The sequence below is a fragment of the Sarcophilus harrisii genome, chromosome X (assembly GCF_902635505.1).
Source record: "Sarcophilus harrisii chromosome X, mSarHar1.11, whole genome shotgun sequence".
In the NCBI taxonomy this organism is placed as follows: domain Eukaryota; kingdom Metazoa; phylum Chordata; class Mammalia; order Dasyuromorphia; family Dasyuridae; genus Sarcophilus; species Sarcophilus harrisii.
In genome coordinates, this window is record NC_045432.1 from 25,955,627 (window position 1) to 25,967,744 (window position 12,118).

Sequence of the window (12,118 nt, forward strand, 5' to 3'; positions counted from 1 at the left end):
ATGGTACAACCCTCCTCCAGGATATCTCTGCCTGGTCTCGTGGGTGTAAGTAGAGTTGGAGCTCGGCTCTTCCCTAGCCCCGCTCCAGGCTCGGCTGGCCGGGTGGCTTGTTCCCCCCGAGAACACTTTCCCTGAATGGTACAGCCCCAGTGTTTCTGTGGGAGCGCCCTAGAGCAGGAGGTTGGCGGCAGCGGGGAGGGGGGGAAGAGATGGTGGGTGGGTGGGTGGAAATGGTATAGGACTAAAAACATCCTCCCATAAAAGCAACTCAGTATTGCCCCTCCTTCCCTTTCTCTAGAGTTACACGGTTAATTATTGCTTTTGTGAGCTTGCTCATCCCCCCCCCCTTCTGGTGACTTCGCGCAGCTCTTGTCACCGCCTTCCACCCGTCCTCCCCCGCGCCCCAGCAGTGGTGCAGCCTCTTCCTCCTCTGTCTCCCCTCTGGGGCCACTCAAGTTGGTAGCGGCCCTCTCTTCTCCGGGCAAGGGGTTCCAGCATTCTAGTCGGAGTCCGACTCTGCGCCGGCTGCGTCTTTAGTTGATCCTCCCTCTCTTCCTCCTCCACCACTACCACCTCCACCTATTCCTCCTCCTCCTCCTCCTCTTCTTCTGCCTCCTCCCCCTCGTCCTTCTGCTTCTCTTTTTTCCTCCTGCTCTTTCTCCCCCTGCCCCTCCTCCTCTACAGCCGCCGCCTCAACCTCCTCCTCCCGGGCCGCTGGTCTATGCCCCACCCCTGATCCCGCAGTACTCGGCGACATGTCCACTCCGGCTCGGCGGCGCCTCATGCGGGACTTCAAGAGGTAAGATAGGGCAGCTGGGGCTGGCCGGGGGACGAGGGACTCGGGGCGGGGTCCCAGTGGGGGGGGGGGGCGGTATGAGCCAGGCTGGGCCGGGGTGGACCAGCAGGACTGGGCAGGGCTGAGCTCTCCTTGGGTCGCCTCCGCAGGCTGCAAGAGGACCCCCCTGCCGGGGTCAGCGGAGCCCCGTCGGAGAACAACATTATGGTGTGGAACGCGGTCATTTTCGGGTGAGTCCGCCGGGGGAGCCGTGGGGCAGGAGGGCGGGCGCGCGCGCACAGGCGAGCGGGAGGCGGGGGAGGAGGAGGGGGCCCGGGAAATTGACTGGAGCGGGACGGGACGGGATGGGACGGAACGGGACTACCTGCCTGCTCCGGGTGCCCGGGACCGGCCTGAGGGCCGTCCCGATCCGGGGCCTGGAGTAGCTGCCACCTGGAGTGCCGCTGCCTGTGGGGCTGGGAAGCAGGCGGGACGGCTCGCTTGGGGCGGAGGGCCCTCGCCCAGCGATGCCCACGGGGGCCTTCCCGACCAAGGGGCAGGCGGGCGGGGGCCCAAGGTGAGGGCAGCCAAGCTCCCTCCCGGGAGGCAGCCGGCACTGACTTTGCTTCGCTCTCTCCTCTTTTACAGGCCCGAGGGGACCCCGTTTGAAGATGGTAAGAAGCGCTATCCTTCCTCCCTTTCAGAGCCGGCTGTTGAGCTGGGGAAGGAGTGGGTCCCCATTCAGCCAGCCCCGTCCCCCTCTTTCTTCTCTACCTCCTGCAGGCGAGAGTAAGCTGCCCTTGTATGGCAGGTTGTTCAGGCTGCTGACCACCTGACTCAGTTTGGTACCTTTTCTCGGGGCTTGTGAAGGGGGCACTAGAGCACTGATCACAACTGTTTATTTTTGTAGTTTGGGTGTCGCATGGCTGGCTCTGAGGAAACCGGCCCCTGTCCTTGGCTTTCAAATTCATTTCCACACCCGACCTGTTGTTAATGAAGTCATAGAATCTTAAAAGATATTGGGGATCAAAAGGTTATCGACCTCTCAACCAATGGGGAAAAAAAAAACAAAAACAAAACTTCTTAACCTCTCTTTAACCCTTTACTTGAATAACTAACATTTCTCATACGTTGCAATTCTGGGGGATGATACCTTTTCTCAAGTATTTGAAGAATTGTCCAGAACAAACAGGACTAGACTAGTTCAGTTTGAACTCAGAAGACAAGAGCTGGGATCGGTGGGAAAGGTTGCAAGGTGGGAAAGGTTGCAATGTGGAAAAGGTTGCAAACTTCTTAACAATTACAGGGTCATGGGTTGGCTCAGGAGTTAGTGCTAGCAGGCTTCCTCCCTGGCAGGGGATTCTTGTTAGGGTATAGGTTGGATTAGATAAGTCTGAAGAGCCTTCCAACTCTGAAATTCTGGGAGTTTTTTTTGTTTTTTTTTTTTTCATTTTTTGCCAGACTAAACTAAACATAGTTTAACTGGCCAATTAAGGTAAAATACAAGGTGACCCTAAAAGTCTTAGGGCAGTTTTAAACCATTAAAGATTTAATCATGAAAACTTTTGTTTCTTAAACCTTAAAATATTTTCCAATTGGTGGAATCCACCATCTTGGGGCTTCTTCAGATCTTAAATAAGTTTTCATTCATCCCTGCATTTTGGTGATGAAGGTGTCTAGAGCCAATATCAATGGCTGCCTGAATATCTTGAGATTCTCCTTTCTTTCCCCCTTACCTCTTCAGGTGCTGGTTGTTAAATGAAATAAAAATACTAAAATAAAAATAACTGATAGAACATAAGGAGGCAGTTTGCAGAGGCAAGGATAAGTGAATAGAGAGATGGCTTCAGAGGCAGGATGACCTGGGTACAACTCTGGCCTCTGACTGGCCAGGCTGTGTGAGCCTGGGCAAGTCATTTAACCCCAGGCTATTGCAAATCAGTATTGGTAGTAGTAGTTTCTTCATCTAAAGTCCCTTATATCCATAAAGTTACAGGTCTGAAAAAGCAGTTGAATGATTTCTTGTATAATAACAACAGTTGTTACCCATACCTAGATTTAATTTTTCACCAATAGATCTGTATCTAGTTTTTAAACTTAAGCTCTATGTGCACATGAACAGTGTGTATTTGTTTTAGTAGCTGAGCTCTCACAGCATTTGTTTTGGTTGGCTTCCCATCTCATTTTCCTCAGAAAGCTTTCTGCTGGGCACAGCTTTATTGTACAGCAGGCACCAGGGTGGTTGTTGGCGATTTAGCTATTTCACAACCAAGTCTGATTTTGGGGGGGGGAGCATAAAGGGGGGAAAGAATTTCTGAGTTACCTGGACCTTCCCTTAATAATGGCAGTGTTTGTGATTAGGTGATAGATGCATACTGACCTCATTATTAAGTCTGAAGGGCACTGCTCATGTTGAATCCATCTCTAATTTCTTTCTACTTAGCAATCAGTATCCTTATGCAGATATCTTAGTCCTCAGGTATTTAGGATACTAACCACCTGTGGCTATCTATCTCGCCTGTGTAACCCTTTTTTTTTTAAAACCAGTCTATGAATAGTCATTTATCCAACAAAAGACTTAAGTAGAAAAGACTGATCTGCCTACTGCATTATTGCCTTTGGCCATTTCAAATGTGTTATGGAAAGAAGAAGCAGTAGAAAAGCTCGGGAACAGTTCTTAATGGACAAACCCTGACAAATCTTAAAGCTTATGGGTCTTACTGATCAGTCTTTGGAAGTTCTGGGGTGACCAGTTCCGAACGGAGAAATGCATTTTGAGCAAAAGAGAGAGGTTGTTGAAGTTATTTTAATGTGGGAATTGTGGGGAAGATGATGTCTCATTGAAATGAATACAGAGTTTAGACAGTACCTTAGCTCTCACGCACAACACACACACACACACACACACACACACACACACACACACAAATTGGTTTATACAAGAGGCTTCTGAGGTCTCTCCAATCTCACTTGCATCAATTCATTAACCTGCTGAAAACTGGTACATTCAAAAGCAAACAGTGTTAAGAGCTGGAGTCTCTTGCATTTCTAAATTATTGTATAGGAGTATCATCTAAAGAAACTCTCAATAAGCACAGTTCACATTTGTATAGTGCATTAAGGTTACAGAGTGCTTTCCTCGCAATAATCCTGTGAGAAGAGATAGTACAAGTGATAATATCTCCATTTTACATATGGGGCAACAGAGGCTCTGCTGAAAGGTAAAGTTACTTGCCCAGGGTCACACAGCTAAGCATCTTAAAGCATAATTCAAACCCAGGGCTCCTGGCTCTAAGTTCCTCAGGATTCTAATAGACCATTCTACCTCTTAACCCATTAGCTCTTCCATTACACTTTTAAGGGATTAGCTTTAGTACACCAAGGACCTCTTATTATACCATGTCTTTGAGCTCCCTCCACTTGTGCAGATTATAACTGAGCCCTGATTTAGGAGATTGGCTGAGAGTTGTAGTGTTTTAAGAAATCATTTTTCCATCAAAACTGGTGGTGAGCCTCTCAGAATCTGAGCTGCATTTCAGCATGCAGACCGGCTGCCATCCTGTATTCATTCTATCTTTCCAGCTCGGGGAGGACCTTGGCAGAGCTCACAGCCATGATGGACACTGCAGAAAAACTTTCCTAGGGAAGGGAAAATAACTTCTTATTTTAGAGATGTGTTCCTAAGAAGCTATGTAGAAACCTTTTTTCCTCCCAAACTTAACCATTTTGTACTGAGGGAGTTCTTAAGTTAATAGAACTTTCAGTCTTTCTCTATGAAGTGAATTCCTCTTAGTATTGATCTTTTTCTAAGTGAATTTTTAGTCACCAGGTTTCTCTACAACAAGTTGCAGAGCCTTTCTGCTAATGGCTCATTTGGGACTTTTCTAACATTTTGGCCTTCTTGGAAAGTGTAATTCAGATTAGATAAAACTAACACTTCATTCTTAAAGAGTTACTTGACGTTTAAAAAACTCAATTTTTGAGGTATTAGAAAAAGAGTTAACAAATACTTTCCACTTGCAAAGTGCTTTCCATATATTACTTGAATTGGGTGTTGCAATAATTCTGGCTGTTAGGTACTAAAGATGTTCTGGTTTTACAGGAAACTGAGCCTCAGAGAGGTTACAATGACCGCCCAAGGTTCCACAGCTAGCAAGTATTAAGAGATGAGAGTTGAACCCAGGTCTCTCCTGACTCCTAAGTTGAGTGTGCTTTCCGCCACACGCCCTTGCCCCATGTCTTTGAAGACGTTATGAAATCTCTTGGCTTCAGTGACAAGATGTTTGTCACACTGGTGTTCATTGCTCAGCTGGCTGAATTAGTGGTACTGAGTTTGGGGAAGGAAGCTCAGTTCAAGATGATTTTGTGAGTACCTAGTCATCACCTTGCAAAGAAGTTTGTATTTTTAGTGTCACCAGAGAAGGAGCCTCTTAAATGAGAACATTACAGAAGTTGGTGTTAAGAGCCTTTTCTAATCAGTAGATCTGGAAAAGACAAAATTTAATCCATAAAGTCCTTTGGAATTGTGACTCATGTGTAGTTTAATACATATGTGAGATAGATTCCGGCTTTAGGATCTTAGAAAATTGAAATCTAATTAGATTCTGAAATTGGAACTCTGAACTTTCTGAAGCTCCAAGCACTCATGCTGTTCTATGTACTTAAGACACCCCTGCTACTAAAGAATTTAGCTTAAACTTTTTTTCTACATCCTTTAGATGTAGAAAGATCTAAAAGATGATTTGTGAACAGGTGGTAATGAAGAGTGTATTAGTTTATTCCATGACATGTGATTTCTTTTTTCTCAAAAAATACTTCAAATATCTGTAATTAGTTGGAGTATTCCACTTCTTTCTTGCACTTGACAGTTTATAACTCTTCTGTAATTGAAATGGCTATCAAGAGATTGCAGCAGAAAAATTCATCTATTCCTGGCTATCATATAATCCTCAAAGCTCATCCACTTTGGTGCAGGGCTTGAACTTACGCTCCATTGCCTAAGATCATGTTGAGGATCTGGATGAATATTATTAAAATAGTAATGAAGGAATAATATAAAATGAGTCTGGAAGGTAGATTAGAGCCAGGCTATAAAGCTTTAAATGCCAGCACAATTTTTATTTTATTCAAGGCATGTGGGAGCCACTGAAAGAGCCAAGGATTGGTTTTGGTTGGTGGCAGAGATACTTAAAAATCTCTAACTTTGGAAAAAGGAGGCATTTCAGTCCAGGATAAGCTTCATGAATTTATTTTTTTTGATGGTTATTAGAACTACTTTTAGAAATCCCAAACTTTTTGAGTGAGATCTGGTTTATCCTTGCCTGATAAATAGATCCCAGTCATGCTATTACTGATGCCCAATTTTTTCAAAGGCAGGTAAACTTCTCTCGATTTAAGACTTGCCTCCCCTACCGTGGTGCATAGATGGCCACCAAATGCCAGTTCGTATAAACAAAATGTAATTAGGAAGACCTATCTGTCTGAGTAGTCCCAGACATTCCAAAACCAGCTAGGAATGTTTTCTGGATGACCTCTGTCACTTAGCCCTTTACTGGTGTGAAAATGAAGATAATTGTTGAGTAGTGATTTGAATGCTGAGGATTTTATATCCCAAAGTACTACGTGACACAAACTTTCAGGGAACTTACAAGGACTAGGTAGTTTTCAGATCTGTTCAATTAAGATCTTCTATTAATGGTATTTATAATGGTTTTATTTACAGAAATGATTAGTGTGTGAGACTACCACTTAAATCATTGATGTTGACTGCTTGGGTAGTCAACCCAATTTTTTCTCTAAAATTTTAGGACATAATGCTGACATTCCCTTTTACATGTTTTGAACAGAGAATTGCAAAAAGTACTTGTGTTGTAATTAGTGCTATGTTAAAATTCTCTGATTAGTTGGGATTTTTTAAAATGTAATTTAGAACATAACTACTAGGAGTAGTCTGTGTCTTTTGTTAGTTCTTTGTTCCAGCCTGACTGTTAATTTTTGTGTGTGTGATTTAGACCTCCTGTGTTTATGCATGGACATGTACCATCCCCCAGACTGGAAATGGGATGTTGTTTTCTGGAATCTTAAGTGTTTCAGGAATTGTACTTCGAGTAGTCACTATTTAACTAATGTTCCATATTGGAGAACTAAAATTTGAAACTAAGAGCCTTCTTATTATTTGAAATGAATCTTAAGTCTGGCTGTGTCTCCTTTAAAGCAAAGGGATCAAAGCATGTTGACCATGACACTCCCAAGTGTAACTTGCACCAGATCATAATGTAATTGGGAAATTTTTTTAACACAGTAAAACCCTAGATAACATCAATATGGGATTTTCTAAATCAGCCTGCAGGGATTCTTAAGTAGTTTAGTCCCCTGCTCTCCCCCCCCCCATTTTCTATTTGATTTTGACACACTGCTTTAAAGGACTTCACAACTGTTTTTGTTCCCTATTTTTGGTTTAAAAAAGAGAAACAGTACTTAATGAGCCCAGTATGCTATTCTAGGGATTGGAGAGAGAAGCAAATATAAATACCATCCTGGCCCTGAAGATGATAATATTGAAGATATGTATGTGCATTATTAGTGTATTATAGTTTAGGTACATGTACACACACAATATCCGTGAGAATTATAAAATGCTATAGAATCAGATTGCTTCGATTCTTCGATTCAAAGGACATTTGAGCTCCGCCTAGGAGGGCGGCTGGATCAGCAAATTGAGACGGGAGGGGAGGCATGACAGGAATAGGGAATAAGAACTGGGGAACTAAAGTATGGGCAATGTGAGGGAGAAGGAACAGGAATGGAAAACCTGGTATGGCTGGAGCCTGGTACTCCTCTGGGTTGAAGGAGGAGGAAGTAGGAAGGGTAGAGTCATTTTGTGGTGGGCCTTGAATGCCAGCCTGAAATGAAAATGGTCTTTATATAGTAAATAGTCTTTCAGAGAATTGTTTTGTCTTATTTTAGGTTAGCTCTTATTAGTTATATCAAAGTTAACAATTCTGTGCCCAGGATAAACCCTTCTTAAGTTTGCATAAACCAGTTTAAGCATTTAGAGGAGTAGAACAAAAACTGGCTTGAGGGGACTGTCACACAAAGTAGCAAAATTAGACATTTGGGAATGACTAAATGGGTGGTTTCTTGAGGTCTCATCTTGCCTGGTCTTTTCCTTCTCCACGTGGGTATATACATACACAGCCACACAAATATACAATCGACATTTATGTATCTGTTTTGTTTAATACAAATTGTGTTAGCTGTGATCACGGGCAAATCTCTTCACCTCTCTGACTCTGATTTTCTCATCTGTAAAATGGGAATGGCTTTTTTTACTCCCTACCTGCACTCGGCTGTGAGAAAAGAGCTTTGCAACCCCTAAAGCCGAATATAAATGTAAGTTATTATTAAGCGAATCAATATTAAGTTGAAATGCTTGTAAATATGGTGGTTTAAACTTTTCTATCTACAGGCACTTTTAAACTTACAATAGAATTCACAGAAGAATATCCAAACAAACCACCAACAGTAAGATTTGTCTCTAAAATGTTTCACCCAAATGGTAAGTATGCTGATTGTTTTTTACCTGTCTGTCTTGTGGGAGGGCACTTATCCGTACAACACATCCCAGTTTGATTTGCTTCCATCTCGGTAAAAGCTGAATATCTTGTGGATGGGGGGGAGAATGAAATCACTTCCTGAACCAGCAGTCTCAGACCCTAAGTTCTCTCTTAAAGGCCTTGAGGTTTGCAAGCCAAAAAATCTTTAAGGGCATATTTGAGTCACCTCTTGGTGTGGCCCACAAAGAGCAGTTAAATGGCTCTTGGATGAGGCTTTCCTAGTAGTTGGGCACGCTCCCTCTGAGGCACAGTGGGATCGATATTTATTTTCCATAAGCTGAGTCACGTTCCCTGCAGTTAGACCGTAGCTATGGCAACAGCAGAGGGATTATGTTATGGGGAGGGGGGAGTTAAACTGGGGAGAGGCCTGAAATGGCTTAAGAGCAGCCTTTCTTTTTCAGAGCACCTCTGAAGCCCATAGCCAGCTTGACCCGTAGCCATTTCTTTTTGGTTTTAAGAGATGGTTTTTATATTTTGGTCATCTTTTAAGGACATCTTGAAAGATCTTAGTTCTGACCATTTTAAAAAAAAAAATCATAATTATGGGTTGGCAGATTTTAGCACCATTTGTCCTTCTGGCCTTTTCCTTTTTTGAATAAGGTAGATAGTAAGTGTCTGCTTTTCAGCTAGAGAAAAGTGAAATGTTTTATCTGACCAGTGTCACACAACTTAGTCCAATAGCCCGCATGAAGGAGGCCGCCTAGAATCATAGCATAGCTGAGCTCTGATAAAATATTGCACTTGTTGACCACAGTCACACCATCATTATCTGTTAACATGGTCTACCCCCCCCCAAAAAAAAAAAACCTACCCTCCACTTTGTATACACTATCAGTCATAATAGCAGCAGGTACAGTATGTATAATACAGTTATGCTTTTAGTCTATGCAGATGGTAGTATATGCCTGGATATACTTCAGAATCGTTGGAGCCCAACCTATGATGTTTCCTCCATTTTGACATCCATACAGGTGAAGTTTCCTAGTTTCACTAAAGTCTATTTGTAGAAATCATGTAATGTTAGAAGGGAAATTATATTTGAGTTTTCCTTGCTAAATTGTTGATGTTTGTAAATTATATTAAAAGAGCAGGCTACTAGAATTGTTAAAAGAGACTAGACACATTTCCTGTCTAGTTACTAAAGAAATTGTTCCGGTTCATAATTAGCTTTATTTTGAAAAAAATTTTTAATGTTGGCAAGTTGACCCTTTATTTTTTATTTATTATTTTTTTTTTAGTCTTTATTGGATGAGCCTAATCCCAACAGTCCAGCAAACAGCCAGGCTGCTCAGCTATATCAGGAGAACAAGCGAGAATATGAAAAACGAGTTTCTGCAATAGTAGAACAGAGCTGGCGTGATTGTTGACCCAGGACGATACAAACGAACAGTCTGGTCACATGGAAAAAAAAATTCTGTCTGTCCCCTGCTTTCTTTTCCCATTAGCATCTTTACATATATTTTGTTGAAAACAAAACAGCTATTGCGCTGTTGCCACCTTTCCTTGCTGAAGCTTTCTTTCCTCCCTCCCCTTCTGACATTTGAGAACACCTACTACAAAGTCAAATGTATTGTACTCCGGTTACTTGTAAAAGAATTACTAATACCGAATTCTTTTTCTGTGGTACTTCATCTCCAATTTTAGGATGCTATCGTACATTAAATGTACTTTCCACTAAGCTTTTAAAATGATGATGTTTATTATACACAAGGGTACATACTTGTATAGCTTGATGACATATTTCTATGCACACATGCACATTTAAAACAAAACTAAACCGATTAAACTGATTGAAAATGAGTCCAGGTTTTAGAAGCTTATGAATTTGGAGCACTTACTTTACCTACATAATTTTCCCACTTTAGAATGGAAAAAACTTGATTCCATGTGAAATAATCCATTTATAAAGTTAGTCTGGGCTATTCCTGGGAAGTGGTAGGCTAATGATAGGAAGTAAAATGTTATTAAGTAGGAACACTGCTTAAAAAAAGAAAAACACAAACTACACCCACTCACACTTGGAGGGGTATTAAGGAGAGCTATCACTGGTCTAGTAACTAAGTATGATTCTGAAGGGAAAATCCACCAGTTTTAAGGTAGGAAGGTCAAGAACTTGCGCACTAGTTTTTATTTACGTTGGTGGAAACGAGAGACCCATTGGTGATTTTTGAGGAATGAATTTGTCCCTAGTTTTCTTTCTTCTGAGTTTAAATTTCCCAGAGAAGGAAGTGCCTCGACCAAAAGCATCTTGCTTCTTCACACTTTGCCAACCCAGAGCTACATAGCAAGCAGTCTATGTGCTTTAGTCCCTTCAGATTCATGAGAACCTCCCTCTTTTTGGTCCAAAGTCCAGATACTCTCCAGGTTAAGGCTCTATGGACTTTTTGATAAATGATAATCTTTTTTATGACAGTATGGGACATGGCTTATAAATGTTCTGTTTATGTCCTTTGTTATCTTATGTCATGCAGCTCAGTCTGTTCAAGTAATGTTGCATAGGTAGCCCATATAAAAAGTGTCCATTTTTCCAGAAATTGTAAATATAAAGGAACCTTAAATTTACAGGCAAGCTCTCCCACTATTTTAGCTTCATATGATTTAGCAGTGGACTCTTGGTCAGAAAGTTAGCAAAATCTTGGTACTTCCCAAGAGCCAGGTTACTGCTTAAAATCAATACCAACATCAATCTGTGACAAATTTCTTTTAGAAAAGAGAAATAACATCAGCGTAAGTTAATAGCAATTAAAAAAAAACCTGTCAGCATGAAAATATATTGGGTGAGGAGAGGGTGCATAAAATTCATCTACTTGGCTAAAAATATGGGCAAACTAATTCTTACATAAAACTAAGATAATAGGAATGCTATTGCAGGAAAGGAAGACCTTTTTCTCCATGTTTCTGTGGCTGCTGCCACTAAAGAATATTTGGAGCGTCTCAAAAGGTTTTAAGCCTTAATAGATTTTATTTTCACAATCAGAGGTGTAAATGCCATCACTTCAATGAAATTGAAGGCCTGGAGAGTTCTCTGGAAACCATGAAATAAGGCAGCAGCACCTCCAAGTGGGTAGTGGCCAGAGCACCAGTCTTGGAAGATTTATCTTCCTAAATTCAAATTCAGCTTCAGAGGGCTTATTTGTATGAGCCCGGGCAAGAGGATTTGGATGGCAAACCACTCTAGTTATCTTTCTTTGCCAAGAAAACCCTAAATGGGGTCACAGTGAGACAACTGAAAAGGAGCTGAATAAGGGTTATCGAGGGCCTCAGTTATATACCCTTCAATAGCATGTCAGCTGGTGGATTTCTACACGACAGGACTTACTTTTCACTTTTAAGTTTTCGTTCATAATGAAGTTAAGAATTAATAAAAAAAATTAAATGAAAAAAGATTGTTAGGAAGATTGAGATATCTATATATGGCAGGAAGCAGTTTATGTTTTGCTGCCTTTTTTTTTTAATACACCAAAAAGCCAGGATCAGTAGGTCACCAGCTTCAGGGCCATTAACTATTACAAATATTCTCTTCATTTTTCTCCATATGAAAACTTGGGGATGGGAAAGAACATCAGTAATAAACCTGGTGACAAGCATGGACAAAAATGACTGAGGGACTGAGCTCTGAAATGGCAAAGTTAGTAGCAATACTTTTGAAATGTGAACACTTCAGGATTTTGGTAGCTGATGATACTAGGCTTTGGTGCAAAATTAGGACCTTTCTCTCATTGCAAAC

General features: G+C 41.7%; 1 protein-coding gene across 1 annotated transcript; it reads left to right on the forward strand.

The window, feature by feature from the left end:
• Window positions 1–435: 435 nt before the first annotated feature.
• Window positions 436–10,191, forward strand: UBE2A (ubiquitin conjugating enzyme E2 A). Its single transcript, XM_031944925.1, has 6 exons — window positions 436–799; window positions 946–1,026; window positions 1,424–1,449; window positions 8,244–8,333; window positions 9,274–9,362; window positions 9,630–10,191. The coding sequence occupies exons 1-6, from the start codon at window positions 756–758 to the stop codon at window positions 9,756–9,758; spliced, it is 459 nt and encodes a 152-aa protein (XP_031800785.1). The 5' UTR covers window positions 436–755; the 3' UTR covers window positions 9,759–10,191.
• Window positions 10,192–12,118: the final 1,927 nt, after the last annotated feature.

Excerpts from the sequence above, each read along its gene's own strand:
- UBE2A (XM_031944925.1), top strand. The coding sequence starts at position 756 with ATGTCCACTCCGGCTCGGCGGCGCCTCATGCGGGACTTCAAGAG. Across the intron at positions 1,450-8,243 it reads GGGGACCCCGTTTGAAGATG|GCACTTTTAAACTTACAATA; the intron begins GTAAGAAGCGCT and ends TTCTATCTACAG. Across the intron at positions 9,363-9,629 it reads CCATTTTGACATCCATACAG|TCTTTATTGGATGAGCCTAA; the intron begins GTGAAGTTTCCT and ends TTTTTTTTTTAG.